Below are 22,648 nucleotides of genomic sequence, written 5' to 3'. Positions count from 1 at the left end.
ATAAGCCACTGTGCTGCTCTCTGGCATCAGCTGGTGTTGTTCTGGGAGATGCTTGCTCATTCAATGATGTTACATCCGCACTGTTATTTATAGTGAAAAAAAGAATACATCCATGGTGTAGTACGTACTGGTATTGGATTTATTGAAAAGAAATCTACTTGCATCATAAATAGGCATAAATCGCTGTTTAAACACTGTTTGAAACCACCGCCGGCCGCTGCCATCTGTTTGGAAGGTGCACACTGTGTGGCCACGCTATACGCGTTTTGTCACACGGACATCATCTGGAGCGGCCATCTTGGTGCTCCTTTTCCTTTTATATATGGTGCAATGCTCCTCTGCGCCTGTGCGGCACGTACACCGCCATTTTGTCTAAGGGAATGCCATTCCTATTAGAAAGTAGACAGTCCCCAGCTACGTAGCGAGTATGACTCGCCTCAGGGGGAGACGGACACTGCATCCTATTTTTAAAACTCTGCCATATTTAAATAATCATTTAAATAATCCGATGCCGCCCGTGAATGGGGATTATTCTATCTAACAGTATGCAGCTGCTTTTCAGATAAAAATGTATTCCCACCAGCGACACCGGACCTTCATTGGATGAAGATGAATCATGGCACCAGAAAAATTATATGGCAAATTTTATAAAAACACTAATTAAATGTATAAACTGGTTAATCAAAAGTACAAATAAAAATATATGCACAAACCTTTAATTTAGATAGAAAATATAATATAAAAAATAATATAAAAAAATACTAAAAGAAAAAAAATAAAATATGTAAAAAAATATACTAAAATAGACAGTTGCAGCCCTCTATCAAGGAAATGGAATGCTTCCTTAAAGTTGAACATTTTTGTTAAATCCATGTGAGGGTGACAACAGAGATGGAGGTTTGTATGTTCTCTATAGTAAAGGACTCTTTTCTTAAAAAAAAAAAAAATGGTAATGGGAAAGGGAGAGGTTCCTTTTAATAAAGGGAAAAGGAGAAGGGAGGAATCCTTTTGCTAAACCTAAGGACAAATTTCTCCAATTCATATGTATGACATTCAACTCGTGGAAACTCTACTTAGAGCTACATATGTATAACATTCGACCCATAAGGCCTAAACTTTGGGTTTGCACACTGGGCCCAACAGTGTAAGCCCTTAATATAATACATGGAATGGGAAAGGGGTTCAAATGATATGGGTCTGTTAAAATCAGACTTTTTTATTTTGCATCTAACAAAGATTGGTGGGCAAGAGAAACTAAAAGGAATATATAAGAGGCTTCTATATTCCTTATATTTTAGATCCTTAACATAAAGGGAGTGATATACACTCGTAGTGCTATTTAAATATAAGCTCGTAGTGCTATTTAAATAAAGGGCCTGTGCTTCTTGATTTATTGCATATTAGGCCATTCCACAAGGTTATGGCCTGGGGGGTGAGTATGTTTAATACTGTAATTGCCCGTAGGGGTTCCTTTTAGGGTATGTATTATTTTCATTCTGCGTGGGGGATCAAATATGTTAGGTATGAATTACATTCGACCCTTACCTTAAGTAGAGGGTCGGATGTATTACTTTCAGCCCTTATCCAAAATCTGATGTCAATTAGTTTATTCCTCATATATTACATGTTCCCTAGAGTTGGAACGCCAACATGGGACAGTATAGTCGTCCCATAAGAGGGGAGGGTTATGATGCCCTTATCAATGTGTGGGCGGGGATTGTGTCTGGGGCGTCAGAAATTAGTTAAAAAACAGTTAAGGTCCAGATCGATATTCATTCCTGCCGTTTGTAAAGTGTCTAAATTAAAAATCCATTTGGTTTCATTTTGTGAAACTTTAATTGTTTTATCTTCACCCCTCCAGTGTCCTTTAATTTTATCAATTGCATAAAAGGTCATCTGTTTTGGGTCTCGGTTATGGAAGTCTCTGAAGTGTCTAGAGACACTGTTTGTGTTACCCATTTTTTATGTTGGTGATGTGTTCCCTAATCCTACAGTGTAACTCTCGTGTGGTTCGTCCCACGTACTGCTTGCGGCAGGGACACTCAATGACATAGGTGCTGTTGCAGGTAATCAGTTCTTTGATCCTATATTCCTTCCCGTTGGTTGAGGTAAAGGTAGTGGTTTTTCTACTAGATTTTTTACTGGTCCGGCAAGGGAGACATCTCCCGCATTTAAAGAATCCCTTAAGGTTTTCGGATATCTTAATTTCTCTTGGTGGGTCAATTGTATTTCTCACTAACTTGTTTCTCAGGGTTGGCGCCCTCCTATAAATGAAAGAGGGTTTGTTTGGTAGCACCATCTTCAGTAGGTCGTCTGCTTTTAGAATAGGCCAGTATTTCTTTATGATGTTTTCTACTTCCTTGTGTTGTCTATTAAAACCTGTGAGGAAGGCAGTCTCCACATTCTTTTGTTTTCTAGTGGGTTTTTTTGTTCCTTCAATCAGTTCTTTTCTTTACATCTTTTTTACTTTCTCTTTAAGTTCTCGTAGGTCTTTTTCTTGATACCCTTTCGTTATGAACCTTCCTATGATGACCTCGGCCTGTTCAAAATTCGTATTGTTACTACAGTTCCTATGCAACTGCATGAGTTGCCCCTTGGGTATATTTCTGATCCATTGTAGGTGATGACAGCTGGAGGTTGGGATATACCCATTACGGTCTGTAGTCTTAAAGTTTTTGTACCCAGGGACCCTTCATGTTTGTATATCTGCCAGTCTAAGTAATTTATACTTTGATTATCCCAGTTCCCTGTGAACATGATACCATAGATATATTGGTTAATTTCATCAAAGAAGACTTGCAATTCCTCTTGTGTACCTCCCCAGAAGATAATTATATCGTCTCTATATCTTCGGTAAAATTTAAGGTTTCTTCTGGGTACTCCATATATCTGTTCCTCCTCCCAATGACTCAGAAATAAGTTCACTACGCTGGGGGCATATTTCGCCCCCATGGCTACTCCTTTTGTTTGGACATAGAACGTACCTTGGTACCAGAAGTAGTTATGGCTCATTGCCAACTTCAGTCCTTCTAGGATATATTAAATCTGGTCCTGTTTTTAAATCAAACTGTTTGTGTAGTGCCCATTCCACACTATTTAGTCCATCTTCCTGTCTGATATTTGTATACAGGGAGTTCACATCAATTGTCAGTAATATATCATTTTCTTCTACCTTGATGTTCCGAAGGTCCCCTATTAGTTATCTACTGTCTTTTAGATATGATTTTCCTTCAACTACCAGGGGCTGTAAAAATCCATCCACGTAAGCTAATGGGTATATCCCAACCTATTAACATATCATTGACACTCCCAGCCGTCCGCATAGGGCAGTGTGAACTGCCGGCGGGAGTAATGCGATGCGGGAAAACGCCGCGGATTTGCGGCGGTCCCGCATCGCAGCGGTGTGAACCCGGCCTAAGGAAGCATTCCATTTCCTTTATAGAGGGCTGCAACTGTCTATTTTAGTATATTTGCAATTTTTTTTTTACATATTTTATTTTTTTCTTTTAGTATTTTTTATATTATATTTTCTATCTAAATTAAAGGTTTGTGCATATATTTTTATTTGTACTTTTGATTAACCAGTTTATACATATAATTCGTGTTTTTATAAAATTTTCCATATATTTTTCTGGTGCCATGATTCATCTTGAAATTGCCAATGAAGGTCCGGTGTCGCTGGTGGGAATACATTTTTATCTGAAAAGCAGCTGCATACTGTTAGATAGAATAATCCCCATTCACGGGCGGCATCGGATTATTTAAATGATTATTTAAATATGGCAGAGTTTTAAATATAGGATGCAGTGTCCGTCTCCCCCTGAGGCGAGTCGTACTCGCTACGTAGCTGGGGACTGTCTACTTTCTAATAGGAATGGCATTCCCTTAGACAAAATGGCGGTGTACGTGCCGCACAGGCGCAGAGGAGCATTGCACCATATATAAAGGAAAAGGTGCACCAAGATGGCCGCTCCAGATGACGTCCGTGTGACGAAACGTGTATAGCGTGGCCACACAGTGTGCACCTTCCAAGCAGACGGCAGCGGCTGGCGGTAGTTTCAAACAGTGTTTAAACAGCGATTTATGCCTATTTATGATGCAAGTAGATTTATTTTCAATAAATCTAATACCAGTACATACTACACCATGGATGTATTATTTTTTTCACTATAAATAACAGTGCGGATGTAACATCATTGAATGAGCAAGCATCTCCCAGAACAACACCAGCTGATGCCAGAGAGCAGCACAGTGGCTTATACTGTGGAGGCTTACCCACCCCAACAGGGGTAAGATTTCTGGCGAGGGTAATCGCATTACTACTTCACGGCAGAAGTTTTGGATTCTGAAGAAAAATATAAATAATCTTTCTGTACCAATCACGTCTTTCCACTTTTACTGGGACTTTTTGATTATATAATCTGACTGTTATATTCAGTTTTTTTTATTTGATTAATTTTATTTTCATATATACATATTTATTGTTTAGGTATTTGTTTAAGCAAATTTTTGTATGAATTTTATATATTGATTTAGATATCGATTTAGGTTTTTTTTTTTGTTTTTTTTGGCACATGGTACAATTGAATATCAGGTTTTAATAATTTTTTCAATTTTTTCACTTTGCGATTATTGGTATTATAGTTTATACCATTGTAATACTACATATTTGTCGCCTTTTTTCACATAAGGCCGTATACATACAAGGGATTCACTTTTATAGGAGTTTTGATAGTTCACCGGTACCACATTAGATCTCTAAGCACGATGACAACATTTATTTCCCCTGTTTTCATTAATTCACTAATTTATTGATGTACTAATTATTTTAATTCTTTCTGGCAATTTTTTTGTAATTTTTATAATAAGTTCTGAGTATAGCGCCACATCTACTCTCTCTTTTCTTCATATTTATTTCCACCCTTTGGGTGGGTATATCAGGTAGAGGCAGCTCATGCTACTGACACATGCTTTGTCCATAGCGCAATCTCTCCCTTCTCTCTTGTTTTCCATTCAACTCGGCCATTGGCTGAGAGTGCAGATCAGGAGCGGGTCGGCCAACCTTTTTCTGTCCTGAGCCTTTAACAGAAGCCAGCCAACACACAATGCCTATATTAAATTGTTCCAGCCTGAGCAATAGTGTTACATCTCTGGATTGTTAAATCCCCCTCTATTTACATTCCCAAATACCTGCCAGAAATAAAACAGTGACACCACTAATGGTGTCCCCCTTACAAGGATCTCAGTGCCCCCCTCATACTTGTTTCAAAAATAAAAAACAAAACCCAAAATGTTTCAGCTCATTTATGGAGGCTTTGAGGGATGGGGTGAGAGATGCAAAAGTGAAGATAAATAATTAAAATTGTGCTTCTAACATGTCACATGTAAAGCAGTCACATGGTTGTGTGAGTTACTAATAAAATAATATAAATATGTTTTAATATCGGAAATAAAAGTTATGTTTTAGGCCCCAGTGGGTCAGATGTGTGGGTATAGCCCTTTCATATTTTTGTTGCAACTGAGTAAATGTCAGAGAAATCCTACTAGAACTGCCAAACTTTATATGGGCTTAATTGGATTCACTTTCATTGGCTGGTGTATACTCATTACTATTCAACATGAGGCTGAATATGATGTGGATGTGGCTGAACAAAGCCACATCCCTGCTTTTTTTTTTTTTTTTTTTTTTGGCTACTAAACGATTTTGGTTTGTTTTTAATTGAATTGCACAGAGTATAGGTCACATTAAAGGTTGAAAAACATCTGAAGTGATTTATCTTTGTTTTTTTTATTTATTTTGTTTTTTTCCTCATCTCAAAAACCTGGCATATTTTAAGGGGTTTGTAGACTTTTTATATCCACCGTAGATAGCAGGGAATACTATCTGATCACAGTACAAAGAGACAGGCTTTCTGCTCTCTCGACTGTTGTAATTTAGCATATTTCCCTATTTCTGCAGACATCAAAACATTCCCTCTGTTATGGCAAGAACAGGGAGGGGTTATGTAGTCAAAGCACACTTGTTTCAGATGGGTGGCCGGGGTGCAGAAAAACAGACTGAGCCCCCAATGTGACCACACTGCAACCACCAACTAAAAGCTCGGATCACAGTTGTGGTGCAGTCCTACCATGTAAATTGCCATTCGGCACTATAAAAGTAAAACAAAAAACAGCCATATAGGAGGCATCAGTAGCACCTGCTGAGCACCTGTCAGGCGATCAGCCACATATTGCTTTTCAGAGGGAGGTAAGCTGTGCCCCTAATGTGAAAGAAGCCTTGGAACAATTGCTAGGTTGAAATAAAGGAAATAACTGATAAACCTAAGCTAATGCAGCCACCACAATTGCAACACTATTTTAGTTCTTGAGTTTAGATGCACTTTAGGCTGGGTTCACACATATGCGATGTGGGAACCAGCATGATTCCTGTGCGGATTTCTGTATCACATCTAATTCCCAGGCAGCTCACACTGCTCTCTGCGAACCGCTGTGGTTGTCAATAGAAAATTAATGACATCCCCAAATCGGTTGGCAAAACCACAGTGTGAAATGTGCAATTGGATCACATGGCTGTGAACACCAATGTGATCCGATTCCAGTGCGGACCAAAAAAGAGTCCTGCACCATTTTGGAGCGAATGTGATTTGAGCCATACTGTATGGCTGAATTTGCATCACATGGACATGGTATGTGATGTGCACTGCAATGCAGTGCGAATCTATGCAATGTCTGACACTGCATATGTGTGAACCCAGCCTGAGAAATGGAAGTGCTGCTAGGGACACCATTATTGGGCTATACTTAGGGCCTTACTTGCCTTTAATCTTGCCCTGCCTGTACCACTTGTGCTGCTGCACTATGTGGCTCTATTACACATTCGTTTAAACCTTTATAAATCCAATTCTTTATTGTGAAATTGTTTTTGTCACCAAGTTGCAGGCTGGTCACTCTCAGTTGTAGAGGACAGGAACAGTTGGTTTAGTTACCGTACCTCCTACCTCACCTAGACTCGTAGTTAGGGCAACCATTGTGTTTATGGGAAGCCTGCTGGCCGCATTGTACTTCTATGAAGGGAAGCAGAGAGTGGCTCAGCTACAGACACACATCTTTTCTATGTATATCTAGCAAACAAAGCTTGTCTTCTGAGGTAAGTATAGAATATACCATACAATAATATATTTCCAAGATTTTTACATTACAATTGAGGTAATTAGAATAGGCTGATGTGTTGTATTCCTGATTGTTAAATACCTAAAACCAGTATGAAATCGTAAGAATCCAATATACGAGGAGGTACAAACCTAGATATTAGGTAAAATATTTAATTTAATCTGTTTTTATGAGAACAAGTGTGTATCACACCAGCAGCCAATCCACTGCAAGCTTTTAATAGGATTGGCTGCTGCTTAACAAGACAGACATTTTACACACAGGACGCATTAAAAAAAAAGAGAACTAGGTTTATAACTATAACATATCTTAAAGTGGTTGTTTACCCTTCTATATATTTTTACCTACAGATAAGCCTATAATGAAGCTTACCCATAGGTAAAATGAATATCTCCTAAACCTGTATGATTTAGGAGATATTCACTTTGCATGCAGCTGGTGCTGTCAGCGGCGCATGCACTGTGTAGGTCCGGCAGACGCTGCCGAAAAGAAGTCTCCCGCGCACTCCGGGACTTCTTTCCGAACCCTGAAGACACACCAAGGGGAAATGTCAGCTCCCTCAGCATTGTCTGGGATCAGCTGTCAACGCCTCATTCTAAGGTAAGTATTTCATAATGAGCTAGTATGCAGTGAATACTAGCTCATTATGCCTTTTTCTTACAGTTGTTGTTTTTTTTTTTTTCGTGCGGGTATACAACCGCTTTAACAGATTTTTTACTTTGAAAATGCACTGACCAGACATAACATTATGATCACTGACTGGTAAAGTGAATATCATTAATCTTGTTACAATGGCCTCTGAAAGTCAGTGGGATGTATTGGGCAGCAAGTAAATACGTTGGCCCTGAAGTTGGCAGAAAGGCAGAAAAAAAAATGGGCATCGTAATTTGTTGTGTATGGGGCTGAGTAGCCGCAGACCAGTCAGGGTGGCCATGCTGACTAGTCTTCACAGCCGAAAGATCATCAGAAGTGGACAATGGAGCATTAGAAGAAGGTGACCCGGTATGATGGATCACTTTTTTTTTTTTTCATCATGTGGATGGCCGTGTGTGTTGCTACCTGGGGAATAGAGAGCACCAGGATGCAGAATGGGAAGAAGGCAAGCCAGTGGATGTGTTGTGATGCTTTACTTTGGTTCCTCCCATTCACGTGGATGTTACTTGACACATACCACCTGCCTAAATATTGTTGCTCACCAAGTACACCCCTTCATCGAAACAGCATTTCCCGATTGGCTGTGGCCTCTTTCAACAGGACAACATGCCCTGCCACACTGCAAAAAGAATGGTTTAGAAACACAACAATGAGTTTGAGACGTTGATTTGGCCTCCAAATTTTCAAGATCATAATCCACTCGAGCATCTGTGGGATGTGCTGGAAAAACAAGTCCAATCCATGGAGGCTCCACCCCGCAATTTATAGGCCTTAAAACTAAAGATCTGCAGCTCACTGCTTGGTGCCAGATACCACATCATCCCTTCAGAGGTCTAGTGGAGTCCATGCCTCAAGGGATCAGGGCTGTTTTGGTGGCAAAAGGGGGATCTATTCAATATTGAGTAGGTGGTTGTAAAGTTATGGCTGATTGGTGTATGTCCCACTTGAGTAGCTTTATCTGAATAAATATCTTCCTGCCAGTGTGTTTTCTCTGGCAATACACTAAATCACAAGCTGCAAATTTAATTACATTCAATGCTCTTGCGCTCTATTCACACCTATTTTGGCACTTGTTCAATGCATTAAAAAAAAAATCAGTTTGACCTTTAGTGCAGGTAGTGGGGTTGATTTACTACAACCGGAGAGTGCAAAATTGGGTGCAGCTCTGTATAGAAACCAATTGTCTTCCAGGTTTTTATTGTCAAAGCTTAATTGAACAAGAATAAGTTAGCTGGCTACCATGCACAGCTGCACCAGATTTTACACACTCCAGTTTTAGTAAATTAACCTCTTGTGTGTGTGTTTTGTCCTTGACTGCAGGTGTGCATTATCCGATTGTATGGGTTGGGGGTGTATTGCTGAGTTGAATGCAAGATAGTTGCCAGTGACTGACAAGTCACAGACGACTTCTAGGGCTGGGTTCACACTTTTGAAAATTGGATGCGGGTTTCCCCGCATAGCAGGAGATTGTGACCAGCTCTCTTTTGCACAGGAGCCCTTTGCGTCTCTTGGTCTGTTTTCAGGTCTGAATTCAGCTCAAAATTTGGGCTTCAACCAAACCTGAATTGGTAAATGGCGACGCACCGGACTCCTGCTGTGAGCCGTTGCATTCTCAAGTGTGAACCCCCAGCCTTAAGGAAGAATGGACAAAACTGTGTCTAGGTCTGAATATCCATATATTAGTTTGCATTATAAATCTAAATTCTAGTCATCCTAAAGTGTTTTTTTGTTTTATTTTCTGCCTCTATCTTAGGCTCGGTTCACACTGCTGCAACATGGGATCCAACTTGTGAGACCACAAGTCAGATGGCATGTCAAATTCAATGTTTCCCTATAAGAGCCATCTTAACCACTTTGCGCACGCACTATAGCTGAAAGGCGGCTACAGCGCGGACGCTACCTGCCGGGAGGTCGTCCCTGGACCTTCTCCTGTTTACTTCCGCAATGCGTGCTCCTGAGAGCGCGCATCGGGGAAGTTCTGTGCTGGCCGTGTCCCTTGGACACAGCAATCACAGATCGCTGTAAACGGCCAATCACAGTGGCCGTTTACAGTGCGATCGGGGTGTCCAATGAGAGATGATCTCATATGTAAACATATGAGATCATCTCTCAGCACCGCTCTCCCTCCTCACACAGAGACGGCGTGTGAGGAGGGAGAGATGAACGCCTGCAGTGGCCGTAAGTTCCAAAAAAAAAAAATGTAAAATAAACTGCCACCTGTCCCCAGGGCCATCTGTCATCAGTGCCACCTATCAATGTCAAGTGCCATCTGTTATCAGTGTCGCGTGTCATCAATGCCATGTATCGGTGCCATTTGTCATCAGTGCCACGTGTCATCAGTGCCATGTATAAGTGCCATCTGTCAGTGTCACGTGTCATCAATTCCCCCGTATTGGCATCTGTCATCAGTGTCACATGTTATCAGTGCCATCTTTCATCAGTCACATGTCATTGTCCTGCTGCTCCAAGGCCTTCAAAAGTGTAATAGGTAGTCAACAATTTAGATGTGTAATTTATGCTCCTAGAACATGGGATGGCGCTTCCTGAATGTTGGGCCTCTCTAAGTGGCCAGGCCATGGAAAAGTCCCACACGTGGTATCGTAATACTCAGGAGGAGTAGCAGAATTTATTTTGGGGTGTCATTTGTGGTATACACATGCCATGTGAGAGAAATAACCTATTGCAATGACAATTTTGTGGGAAAAAAATAAAAAATCTTCATTTTGCAAAGAATTGTGGGGAAAAATGACAACATCACAAAGCTCACCATGCCTCTTACTAAATACCTTGGAATGTCTGCTTTCAAAAAAGGGGTCATTTGGGGGATATTTGTACTTTCCTGGCTTGTTCGGGTCACAAGAAATGAGATGGGCCACCAGTACATCAAGTGTGATCAATTTTTTTATGATTCGCACCACAGCTGGTAGACTCTCTAACTTTCACAAAGACCAAATAATATCCACTAATTTGGGTTATTTTTACCAAAGATATGTAGCAGTATAAATTGTGGCCAAAATTTATGAAGAATAATAATTTGCATAATTTTATAACAGAAATTTCGAAATTTTCGGTCTTTTTTCATTTATATCGCAAAAAATAAAAAACCCAGAGGTGATCAAATACCACCAAAAGAAAGCTATTTGTGGGGGAAAAAGGACGAAAAAAATCATTTGGGTACAGTGTTACATGACTGAGTAATTGTCATTCAAAGTGTCAGAGCAACGAAAGCTGAAAATTGGTCTGGGCAGGAGGGGGGTTTAAGTGCCCAGTAAGCAAGTGGTTAAAGGAGTTGTAAAGGCATTAAGGTTAAACAAAAAAAAAAACCTTCTGTGTGTAGCGGCCTCCCCAGCACTCCACAATTACCTACCTGAGCTTCTTATCTCTCCAGCAATGTCCATGATCCCCTCGGCCATCCAGTACACTCTTCCTGATTGGCTCAGACAGAGCAGCGGCACTATAGGCTCCCATAGCTGTCAGTCAACCAATCAGGGGAAAGAGGGGGCAGGGCCAGGTCGGGGCTCCATGTCTGAATGGATACACGGAGCTCTGATTCAGCTAGGGTGACCCCTGCTGGCTGAGTGGCACTCAAAGGAAGGAGGGGCCAGGAGCAGCAAAGAAGGACCCGAGAAGAGGACGATGAGGGCTGCTCTGTGCAAAACCAACTGCACAGAGGAGGTAAGTATAACATGTTATTTAAAAAAAAAAACAAGCCTTTACAATCACTTTAACTGATGCTACACAAGTCTATCCGACAGAAAAGGTTCCTGCACTACTTTGGTTCGACTTGGGTACGATTTCAGCCCTTGTACAGGCTCCTACATCGCATCCAAGTCATAAGGGAGTTGTATGACTTTGCCATCTCAGCAGTGTGAAAAGAGCCTTAGAATTGTCAGTAAAGTAGCAAAGTAAAAACCGGCTACAATAACCTAAATTTATTGCATTTATTCCAGGAAATAAAATGGCTCGCGGAAACAAATCAAATGCATTCACTGGCAGCTCTGTGTCAAAAAGGTATGCCAAGAACATTTCTGCTCGTTCTGTAATGACTAAACTGTGCCTCCTAGATATGACTGACTTAATTCTTACTTTTGAGTGTTGGGTAAACCGATAATAAAGCCTACGTTTTTAGTAAAGAAAACCAAACAGCACAAGAGACATTAGTATGATTGTGTGTGTCCCTTGTGCTGCTGTTTCCTGGTTTAGTAGAAATCTTCCTCCTCCTACTTGCCACCACTGCCGCCATCATTTTCTAGTGTGGCAGGAGTTAATAGAACTGAGAGAGCTATGACGAGCTCTCATCAAAAGTGCCCAGATATGTCTACCCTTTCTGCCCAGCTCCTCCATTCATATAAACTATACTATTGCTTCTTTGAATGAGACATTATCAATGCATGGAGGATGGGTAAGTGAATGAATGGAGGAGGCGCACCTTTCAGATATTATTCTTAATTTGTATAAGGGACACATCATGCCAGTAGTAAGCCATATTCCTTGTGCTGATTTATTTTTTATTTAGACTTAGGAAAGTGGTTTTGTAGTTAAAATGTCACATTACATAACCAAATTTAGGGCCCGTTTCAATGAGATTATGTTCACTTCAGAACTGCTTCTTTCCCCAAACAAATCTACGAGAAAGCAAAAAACCCTGAAGCCAGTTAATTGCGCCTGCAGTGAATTCTGAATGATCTGAGGAGCATCTCAGAGTCAGTTCACACAGGGGCGACTCAGATCCGACCTCAGGTCGGACAACATGTAAAAATCAATGTAAGTGAATGAGAGCCGTCTTAATGCACACTACTGAAGTCGCTCCGACTTCAGAAAAGGTTCCTGTACTACTTCAATCTGACTTGTAGGTGACTGATACTCATTGATTTCAATGGAGGTCGCCTCCAAGTCTCCAAGTCGGATCTCCGTCTATACGGAGGCGACTCTGACAGAATTATCAGCTCTCAAGAGGTAACTCCCCCTCCGAGAGCATACCAGGCCCTTAGGTCTGGTATGGTTTTTAAGGGGAACCCCCTACGCCAAAAAAACGGCGTGGGGGTACCCCCCAGATCCATACCAGACCCTTATCCGAGCACGCTACTCGGCCGGCCAGGAAAGGGGGTGGGGACGAGCGAGCGCCTCCCTCCTGAGCCGTACCAGGCCACGTGCCCTCAACATGGGGCCCCCCCACCCCAAAGCACCTTGTCCCCATGTTGATGAGGACAAGGGCCACTTCCCGACAACCCTGGCCATTGGTTGTCGGGGTCTGCGGGCGGGGGGCTTATCGGAATCCAGGAGCCCCCTTTAATAAGGGGGCCCCCAGATCCCGGCCCCCCACCCTATGTGAATAAGTATGGGGTACAATGTACCCATTCTCCTGTGAAATAAATGTACAAAAAAAACACAACACACAAGGGTTAAAATAGTTTATTGCACAGCTCCGGGGGTCTTCTCGCCAGACTCCTCCGCTATCTTCTGCTCTTTTGCTAGCTCTTTCACTAGTGGAGGAGCCCGGCTTTCTTCTTCGCCGCTGCCCTCTTCTTCCGACTTCGGGGGTCTTGTCCCCCTCTTCGGTTCTTCATGCCGGGCCACCGCTTGTAAAAGAGCTAGAAGAAGACGCGGTGGCCCGGCAAGAAGAACCGAAGAGGGGGGACAAGACCCCTGAAGCTGGAAGAAGAGGGCGGCGGCGAAGAAGAAAGCCGGGCACCTCCGCTAGTGAAAGAGCTAGCAAAAGAGCAGAAGATAGCGTAGGAGTCCGACGAGAAGACCCCCATAGACGGAAGAAGACCCCCGGAGCTGTGCAATAAACTATTTTAACCCTTGTGTGTTGTGTTTTTTTTTGTACATTTATTTCACAGGTGAATGGGTACATTGTACCCCATACTTATTCACATAGGGTGGGGGGCCGGGATCTGGGGGCCCCCTTATTAAAGGGGGCTCCTGGATTCCGATAAGCCCCCCGCCCACAGACCCCGACAACCAATGGCCAGGGTTGTCGGGAAGTGGCCCTTGTCCTCATCAACATGGGGACAAGGTGCTTTGGGGTGGGGGGGCCGCACGGCCCCCCCTTCCCCAAGGCACCCTCCATGTTGAGGGCACGTAAACTATTTTAACCCTTGTGTGTTGTGGGGTTTTTTTTGTACATTTATTTCACAGGTGAATGGGTAGGGGTACATTGTACCCCATACTTATTCACATAGGGTGGGGGGCCGGGATCTGGGGGCCCCCTTATTAAAGGGGGCTCCCGGATTCCCGATAAGCCCCCCACCTGCAGACCCCGACAACCAATGGCCAGGGTTGTCGGGAAGAGGCCCTTGTCCTCATCAACATGGGGACAAGGTGCTTTGGGGTGGGGGGGAGTGCGCGGCCCCCTTCCCCAAGGCACCCCCCATGTTGAGGGCACGTGGCCTGGTACGGCTGGGGGGGGCACTCGCTCGTCCCCACCCCCTTTCCTGGCCGGCTGGGTAGCGTGCTCGGATAATGGTTTGGTATGGATCTGGGGGGTACCCCCACACCGTTTTTTCGGCGTAGGGGGTTCCCCTTAAAATCCATACCAGACCTAAGGGCCTGGTATGCTCTCGGAGGGGGCCCCATGCCCTTTTTTTTTATTTAGCGTGGAGTTCCCCCTTGAGAGCTCATTCTCTGATTGGCCACGGCAAAAGTCGCCTGGCCTGGGGCGACTTAAAGTCGTGTTGTAAGTCGCCCCAAGTCGTGTTCAAGTCGTGTCCAAGTTGCCTCCAAAAGTCGTGTTGAAAGTCGTGTTGCCCCTGTGTGAACCGACCCTCAAACTGATGTCAGTGGAATACTTAATTTTTCCATTAAAGACCATGCCCTGTGGGCTCATTCATCCAATAAGTGCAAATGACCTTCAGTGCAAAAATGTTTTCAGCTCCTGGGAAGCCACAAGTGGCTCCTACAGACAACCATAGAAGTGAACAGCTGTACACACTTGACTTCAGGTAAATGTCGATGCTTCCTTGTATTGACATTTACACGCACATGCATGTGCGACATATTTCTCAAATGTAATATAAGCATTGGTGTTTAACCACTTAACCCCCGGACCAATTTGCAGCGAAAGGACCATGCCCCTTTTTGCGATTCGGCACTGCGTCGCTTTAACTGACAATTGCGCGGTTGTGCGACGTGGCTCCCAAACAAAATTGGCGTCCTTTTTTTCCCACAAATAGAGCTTTCTTTAGTGGTATTTGATCACCTCCGCAGTTTTTATTTTTTGAGCTATAAACAAAAATAGAGCAACAATTTTGAAAAAAATGCAATATTATTTACTTTTTGCTATAATAAATATCCCCAAAAAATATATTAAAAACATTTTTTTCCTCAGTTTAGGCCGATACATATTCTTCTACATATTTTTGGTTAAAAAAATCGCAATTAGCGATTATTGATTGGTTTGCACAAAAGTTATAGCGTTTACAAAATAGGGGATAGTTTTATAGCATTTTTATTAATATTTTTTTTACTAGTAATGGCAGCGATCAGCGATTTTTATTGTGACTGCGACATTATGGCGGACACATTGGACATTTTTGGGACCATTGTCATTTATACAGCAGTCAGTGCTATTTAAATGCACTGATTCCTGTGTAAATGACACTAGCAGTGAAGGAGTTAACCACTAGGGGACAGTATAGGTGTTATGTATGACGTTATGTGTTTTTTTTATTGTAGGGGTCGTGGCCTGGCATGTGACATCACCGATTGTCTGTTCCCTTTTATAGGGAAAGACAATCGGTGACAGCCACAGTAGGAAGCACGGGGAGAGGTTTGTTTACACAGACCTCTCCTCGTTCTTCAGCTCTGTGACCTGATCGCGGTACACCAGCGGCGATTAGGTATGCTGGTCTTGCGGCCACGGTCACGGAGCTCAGGACTGGCCCACAGCTGGGCACTTAACCACTTCAGGACCGCCGTATTGCCATTGTACGTCAGCACAATGGCACAGGCAGGCACAATCACGTAGATTTACGTGATTGCCTTCCAGCGGGTGGGGGGTCCGATCGGACCCCCTCCCGCTGTTTACGGCGGTCCGATTCGGTCCAGGAGCGCTCCGTGATGAGGGGATGGCCGTTGGTTTTCGGCCACCCCCTCTGGATCGCTCCTGGCCAATGAGAAGCTTCCTCCCCTGTGTATTGTTTACACAGGAAGGAGGAAGTGATGTCATTCTCCTCGGGGCGGTCTTTTTGACCGGACTACGAGGAGAAGACTAATAGTAAGTGTGCACCAACACTACACTGACATGTAGGTACACACAGGCACACAAACCCCCCCCCCGATCCCCCCCCCGATCGCCCCCCGATCCCCCCCCGATCCCTCCCCGCCCCCCCTCCCCCCCCAGTCACAGTGTCACTGATTGCATTGATCATTTCTTTACTGATCAATGCATTCAGTGTCAGTTGTGACAGTAAAAACTGTCAGGACAGTTAGTGTTAGGTCCAGGGTAGCCCCCTATCACCCCCCAATAAAGATTTAACCCCCTGATTGCCCCTAGAGTTAACCCTTTCACCCCCTTTTGCCAGTGTCACTAAGCGATCATTTTTCTGATCGCTGCATGTGTCGCTAGGTAGCTAGTTATTTTTTTAGGTTCACCGCCAGGTTTTTATATCGCTAGGTACCCCGATATACTACCCAATAATGGTTTTAACCCCCTGATTGCCGCTAGTTAACCCTTTCACCCCCTTTTGCCAGTGTCACTAAGCGATCGTTTTTCTGATCGCTGCATTAGTGTCGCTACAGTCGCTAGGTAGCTAGTTATTTTTTTAGGTTCACCGCCATGTTTTTATAGCGCTAGGTACCCCGATATACTACCCAATAATGGTTTTAACCCCCTGATTTCCGCTAGTTAACCCTTTCACCCCCTTTTGCCAGTGTCACTAAGCGATAATTTTTCTGAACGCTGCATCAGTGTCGCTAGTGTCGCTAGGTAGCTAGTTATTTTTTTAGGTTCACCGCCAGGTTTTTATAGCGCTAGGTACCCCGATATACTACCCAATAATGGTTTAACCCCCTGATTGCTGCTAGTTAACCCTTTCACCCCCTTTCACCAGCGATCACAGTATAAGTGTCACTGGTGACGCTGGTTAGCCAGTTAGTTATTTAGGTTCCCCGTCAGGTTTTTATATAGCGCCAGGGACCCCCATATACTACCTAATAAAAATTTGAACCCCCTGATTGCCCCTAGTTAACCCTTTCACCACTGATCACCGTATAAGTGTTACGGGTGACTCTGGTTAGTTTGTTTTTTATATATAATCCGGAAGGCAGTGCTTGGTTTTCGGGGTCCCGTACGTGGCTAGGCTCCCAAAAAGTCCCCCACATGTGGTATCCCCGTACTCGGGAGAAGCAGCAGAATTTATTTTGGGGTGTAATTTGACTTCTGCCCATAGCATGTGTGAGCAATATATCATTTAGTGACAACTTTGTGCAAAAAAAAAAAAAGTTTGTAATATTCCCGCAACTTTTGGCAAAATATAAAATATTCCATGGACTCAACATGCCTCTCAGTAAATAGCTTGGGGTGTCTACTTTCCAAAATGGGGTCATTTGGGGGGGTTTTGTGCTATTTTGGCATTTTATGGCCTTCGAAACTGTGATAGGTAGTGAGGAGTTAAATCAAAAATTTGCACCCTTAGAAATCCTGAAGGTGGTGATTGGTTTTCGGGGTGCCGTGCGCGACTAGACTCCCAAAAAGTCCCACACATGTGGTATCCCCGTACTCAGGAGAAGCAGCAGAATGTATTTTGGGGTGTCATTTCACATATGCCCATAGCATGTGTGAGCAATATATCATTTAGTGACAACTTGGTGCAAAAAAAAAAAAGTTTGTAATATTCCCGCAACTTGTGGCAAAATATAAAATATTCCATGGACTCAACATGCCTCTCAGTAAATAGCTTGGGGTGTCTACTTTCCAAAATGGGGTCATTTTGGGGGGTTTTGTGCTATTTTGGCATTTTATGGCCTTCGAAACTGTGATAGGTAGTGAGGAGTTAAATCAAAAATTTGCACCCTTAGAAATCCTGAAGGTGGTGATTGGTTTTCGGGGTGCCGTGCGCGACTAGACTCCCAAAAAGTCCCACACATGTGGTATCCCCATACTCGGGAGAAGTAGCGGAATATATTTTGGGGTGCAATTCCACATATAACCATGGCATGTGTGAGCAATATATCATTTAGTGACAACTTTTTGTAAAAAAAAATTTTTTTTTTTGTCATTATTCAATCCCTTAGGACAAAAAAAATAAATATTCAATGGGCTCAACATACCCATCAGCAATTTCCTTGGGGTGTCTACTTTCCAAAATGGGGTCATTTGGGGGGGATTTGTACTGCCCTGCCATTTTAGCACCTCAAGAAATGAGATCGGCAGTCATAAATTAAAAGCTGTGTAAATTCCAGAAAATGTACTCTAGTTTGTAGACGCTATAACTTTTGCGCAAACCAAAAAATATACGCTTATTGACATTTTTTTTACTAAAGACATGTGGCTGAATAAATTTTGCCCTCAATGTATGACTAAAATTTAGTTTATTCGATTTTTCTTATAACAAAAAGAAGAAAATATCTTTTTTTTTCAAAATTTTCGCTCTTTTTCCATTTATATCGCAAAAAAAAAAAATCGCAGAGGCAATCAAATACCATCAAAAGAAAGCTCTATTTGTGGGAAGAAAAGGACGCAAATTTCGTTTGGGTGCAATATTGCATGACCGCGCAATTACCAGTTAAAGCAGCGCAGTGCGAAATTGCAAAAAGACCTCTGGTCCTTAAGGTGTTTATTGGTCCGGAGCTGAAGTGGTTAAAGAGCAACGTACAGGTACGTGCTTGTGCCCAGCCGTGCCATTCTGCCGATGTACATCGGTGTGAGGCGGTCCTTAAGTGGTTAAATGTGTATGCAAGCGCATAAAGACACTCACCTCTGTAGCCGGCTGTAAACATCATCTGCAGCTCCCTAGTAGCAGAAAATTATGGATTTTTATGCTAGAGCTCATTTGGTCCTCTTGTGTACATGAGTCTCTAGGGCCCATTGCCACCATTTGCAATGGGATACAATAGGCAGGGTTGCTCAGTGCAGTCCCAAGACAAAGACAAGGCAATTTTCAGAGTTTCCTATGGTGTCAAATCACACCGCTGTGTTTTAGTGGTGTGGGCTGGAAAAAGTACTACATGCAGTACTTTTTCTTTCAGCGCAGTGCTGCTGTGGAAACCACTGCATCTCAACATCATGGTATGGATATAGCTTAATGAAACAGCACATTTCAATAAGGTTCTACCAAAAAAAAAGAAAGAAAACAGTACAATGAGCTGAGATCCATGCTTCAGTGCAGCTGCTGATATGAATCAGACCTTATGGTCTCAAAAAGCACAACCAAATTTTCTGTTAAAGTTACATATTTTTATTGTATCCCTAGCCTTCTAATAGCCAGGAATGAAGTGAAAACACTTCAGTACATGTTCCTGTGTGTGGGCACTGTGCCTACTTAGCATGTCGAGTATGTCTGAACCAGATTTTTTTTTTCCATCAGTTAGTATAGTGGTAATGTTGGATACAGTACAAACAACATTTTCAAGAGTGTTACAGCACTTTAAATGTAGGTGATTTTTTTCATCAAATCACAGAAAGTAAAACATGGTTATTCTTGATCATATACTTTATGCATATAAAAATCCAACAGCTCCAAAGCCAAGATTGTCTTTTTTTTTTTTTTTTTTTTTTTTTTTTTAAATCATAGGAATGTAAAAAATAAGAAAAACTGACATTTCTGAGATACAAACCCTGTGCTCAGCCTACTTTACAGTCCAACTGGACTCTGCATCTAAATTTCTGCTGCCCAACCTGTAACTCAGAAGCCCTTTAAAGTAGGTTTTTTTTTTCTGCGCTGTCCATCCTATTCTATGTTTTTCCCCACTGATATTTTGAGTCTTGATGAGAGAAATAACAATTGTGACACTAATGTGAAAGCAATGATTTCTGTTGTAATTTTTATTGAATTTTATAAGATCACGAATACACATGAAAATGGTAATCGGCACTGTACAAAACATAAAGGTTGCTTCAACAAAGCACATGAAAAAGGAAAAAAACATTTTCCAACTGTATCCATACGCAACTTCTCTGAATTGCTTACAATGGTAGTAAATGTATTTAAACCATCTACAGGAAAACTCTTAAGAGCAAAATACAAAAGAGTAAGGAGGAAAATAGAATAGAGCCTATAGAGGGGGACAAGTACAAGGGAAACTCCATATCAGGTGGGGGGGGGGGGGGGGGGATTAAGATGTATCCAATCCATGGGTCTCAGATGTTTTCAAATTTGGATTTTGAATTGTTCAAAATGCTTGACAACCTACCATTGACCACAATCCATCTGAGTTTGCTCTTAAGCAATCATCAGGGAACAACAGACGTATGCCAACATCTGGCTATTATAATTCTAGCAACTAGAAAAATGTACAACACTAAATTGCTCGGCCCTGGAATTGTTAGCGGTTGTGCTTCCTAGCAATAACTCATCAGATTTTTTTGTTGAGATTAAACAAGGTCAATATACTGTATATAAGTGCATAAACTCTAGTTCAAAACCACCTGCAATTTCAGACAGGACCACCATCATATGTGGTACCTGGTACTCCTAATTCTGTTTTAAATTTAGCTATTTTAGTGGGGACCAGGTACCATCTAAGCATTAGATAATTTGCTTCTATTAAAAGTAGTATTAACTTGCACTTTAGATATATTAGCTACCAGGCTGTACCACTTGGAAAGCTCTAATGCAGGCGTAGGCAACCTGTTGCAGAACTACAAGTCCCATCATGCCTCTGGGAGTAATTGTAACTGCCAGCTTTGCAATGCCTCATGGGAAATATAGTTCCACAACAGCTGTAGGGCCCCAGTTTGCCTACCCCTGCTCTAAGGCCTTGTTCAAATTACTTTTTCAAACGATCATGTAGGACAGTTTCTGGGTTATCTCATGTAATGGCTATCATCTCTATAAATTGTAGACATGTAACCATTCACCCTTGATAAATTCTTGCACATCTTTTTAAAAAGAAGTCTGCAAAGAGTCGGAAGAAAAAGAAATGTATCAGCCAAAATTTAGAGTCTTCTGTCATGGAGAAATGTTTATTCCAAAAGCATTCTAACAGCAGCAGTTTAGCAGTCTCGTGTAATGCTTCTCTAATCTGTTATGCCCTGTACACACAATAGGATTTTCCAACAAATGTTGGATGTGAGCTTGTTGTCGGAAAATGTCCGACCGTGTGTATGCTCCATAGAACATTTGTTGTCGGAATTTCCGCCAACAAATGTTTGAGAGCAGGTTCTCAAATTTTCCGACAACAAAACTCATCAGAAATTCCAAGTGTGTGTACACAATTCTGACACATAATAGTCCACGCATGCTCGGAATCAAGCAGAAGAGCCACAATGGCTATTGAACTTAATTTTTCTTGGCTTATTGTATGTGTTGTACGTCACCACGTTGTTGACGTTTGTGTGACTGTGTGTATGCAAGACAAGTTTGAGCCAACATCCTTTGGAAAAAAATCCACAGTTTTCTTGTGGTATGTGTGTATTGTGTACAGGGCATTGTCTCTTAAAGCATGTCCCTGATTTCCAAGAACATGTTTGCAATGTCTATCGCCTGCAGTATGTCTGCACCAGGGCCAGTGCTTAACTATTTTGCACCCTAGGCAAGACTGGGGGGAGGGGGGGCAGGGCACGTTAGTATTGCCTAAAGCCCCATACACACCATCAGATTTTCTGCTGATTTTTTTCCTTCAGATTTACCAAAAGCATCTAATATGAGGTCAAACCTTAGGAGTTTCAATTTGTATGAAATCAGGCAGGCCCTTGCACTACATGGTTTTGGTAAATTTGAAGGAAAAAGTCAGCAGAAAATCTCATAGCGTGTATGGGGCTTAAGTCCGCGCAGGTGAAAGGATCAGAGAGTGGACTCACCAGACCGTAGCTACGTCTTCACCTCCCCAGATGTGCCCTCCTCCTCTGCTTCCCCTCCTCTGCCTCTTGTTCCCAGGCCAACGGGGAAGTCAGTGGGCCGTGGCTGAGCCCCCTAGGCAACAGTGCACCCTAGGCGGCTGCCTAGTGGGAGTGCCAGCCCTGGTCTGCACTCTGACCAACACTTTTAGTATGCATGTGGTCTTTGACCATCTCCTGTTGCATGTCCTCAGTCTCTGAGAGCTTTCTGCAGCTTTATCAGTGGCATAACCTACATATGTGCAGTGAACATTGTCCCCAAGGGAGGTGCAGAGTACAAGAGTAAGTGATGCAAAGTTCAGGGGTCAGTAGTAAGTGATGCAGAGTTCAGGGGTCAGTAATGACTATAGAGTCTGGCTGGCATGGAGAGTGGGTGGGGGTTATCTTTACTACCTCAAGTAGTGTAAAGAGTCCAGGAATAAGGAGAACAGAGGTGAGGAGGACTATTTGTACTATGGGACAGATGGTCACTTATTACTGCACTCTGCACTCCATACTGATCAGTGAACTCTGTAATTAGTGATGTAGAGGTCATTAGTATGTGATGCAGAGTTCAGGGGTCAGCAGAAAATGATGCAGAGTTCAGAAGTCCGTAGTGACACAAAGTCCAGGTGTCAGTAGTAAGTGACACAAAGTTCAGGGGTCAGAAGTGTTGCTGCCTCTGATAGCTATCTTGATCTGAACAGAGGCAGCGACACGTGTCCTCCCCCTGCCACTCCTCACCGGATCCCTTTGACCCTCTAGCTTTGGATTCATCAGAGCATCTTGGTCGTTGAACCACCATTGTGAGACAACAGATATTTGCCTACTGTAAACCTTTAATGG

At 42.6% G+C, this 22,648-nt stretch overlaps 1 protein-coding gene across 1 annotated transcript in view; it reads left to right on the top strand.

Moving 5' to 3' along the window:
• Window positions 1-7,021: 7,021 nt before the first annotated feature.
• Window positions 7,022-22,648, top strand: part of LOC143982110 (uncharacterized) — a 75,885-nt gene continuing 60,258 nt past the window's right edge. The window contains exons 1-2 of the mRNA XM_077480541.1: window positions 7,022-7,147; window positions 11,775-11,835. Of these exons, the coding sequence (XP_077336667.1) occupies window positions 11,783-11,835 (53 nt within the window). The 5' untranslated portion in view covers window positions 7,022-7,147; window positions 11,775-11,782. The remainder of the gene's footprint in view (window positions 7,148-11,774; window positions 11,836-22,648) is intronic.

Source organism: Lithobates pipiens, unplaced genomic scaffold (genome assembly GCF_037356315.1).
Source record: "Lithobates pipiens isolate NorthernLeopardFrog02 unplaced genomic scaffold, aLitPip1_a1.2 Scaffold_16, whole genome shotgun sequence".
In the NCBI taxonomy this organism is placed as follows: domain Eukaryota; kingdom Metazoa; phylum Chordata; class Amphibia; order Anura; family Ranidae; genus Lithobates; species Lithobates pipiens.
Note: the sequence above shows the minus strand (reverse complement) of the source record. Positions and strands in the feature narration are given on the sequence as shown.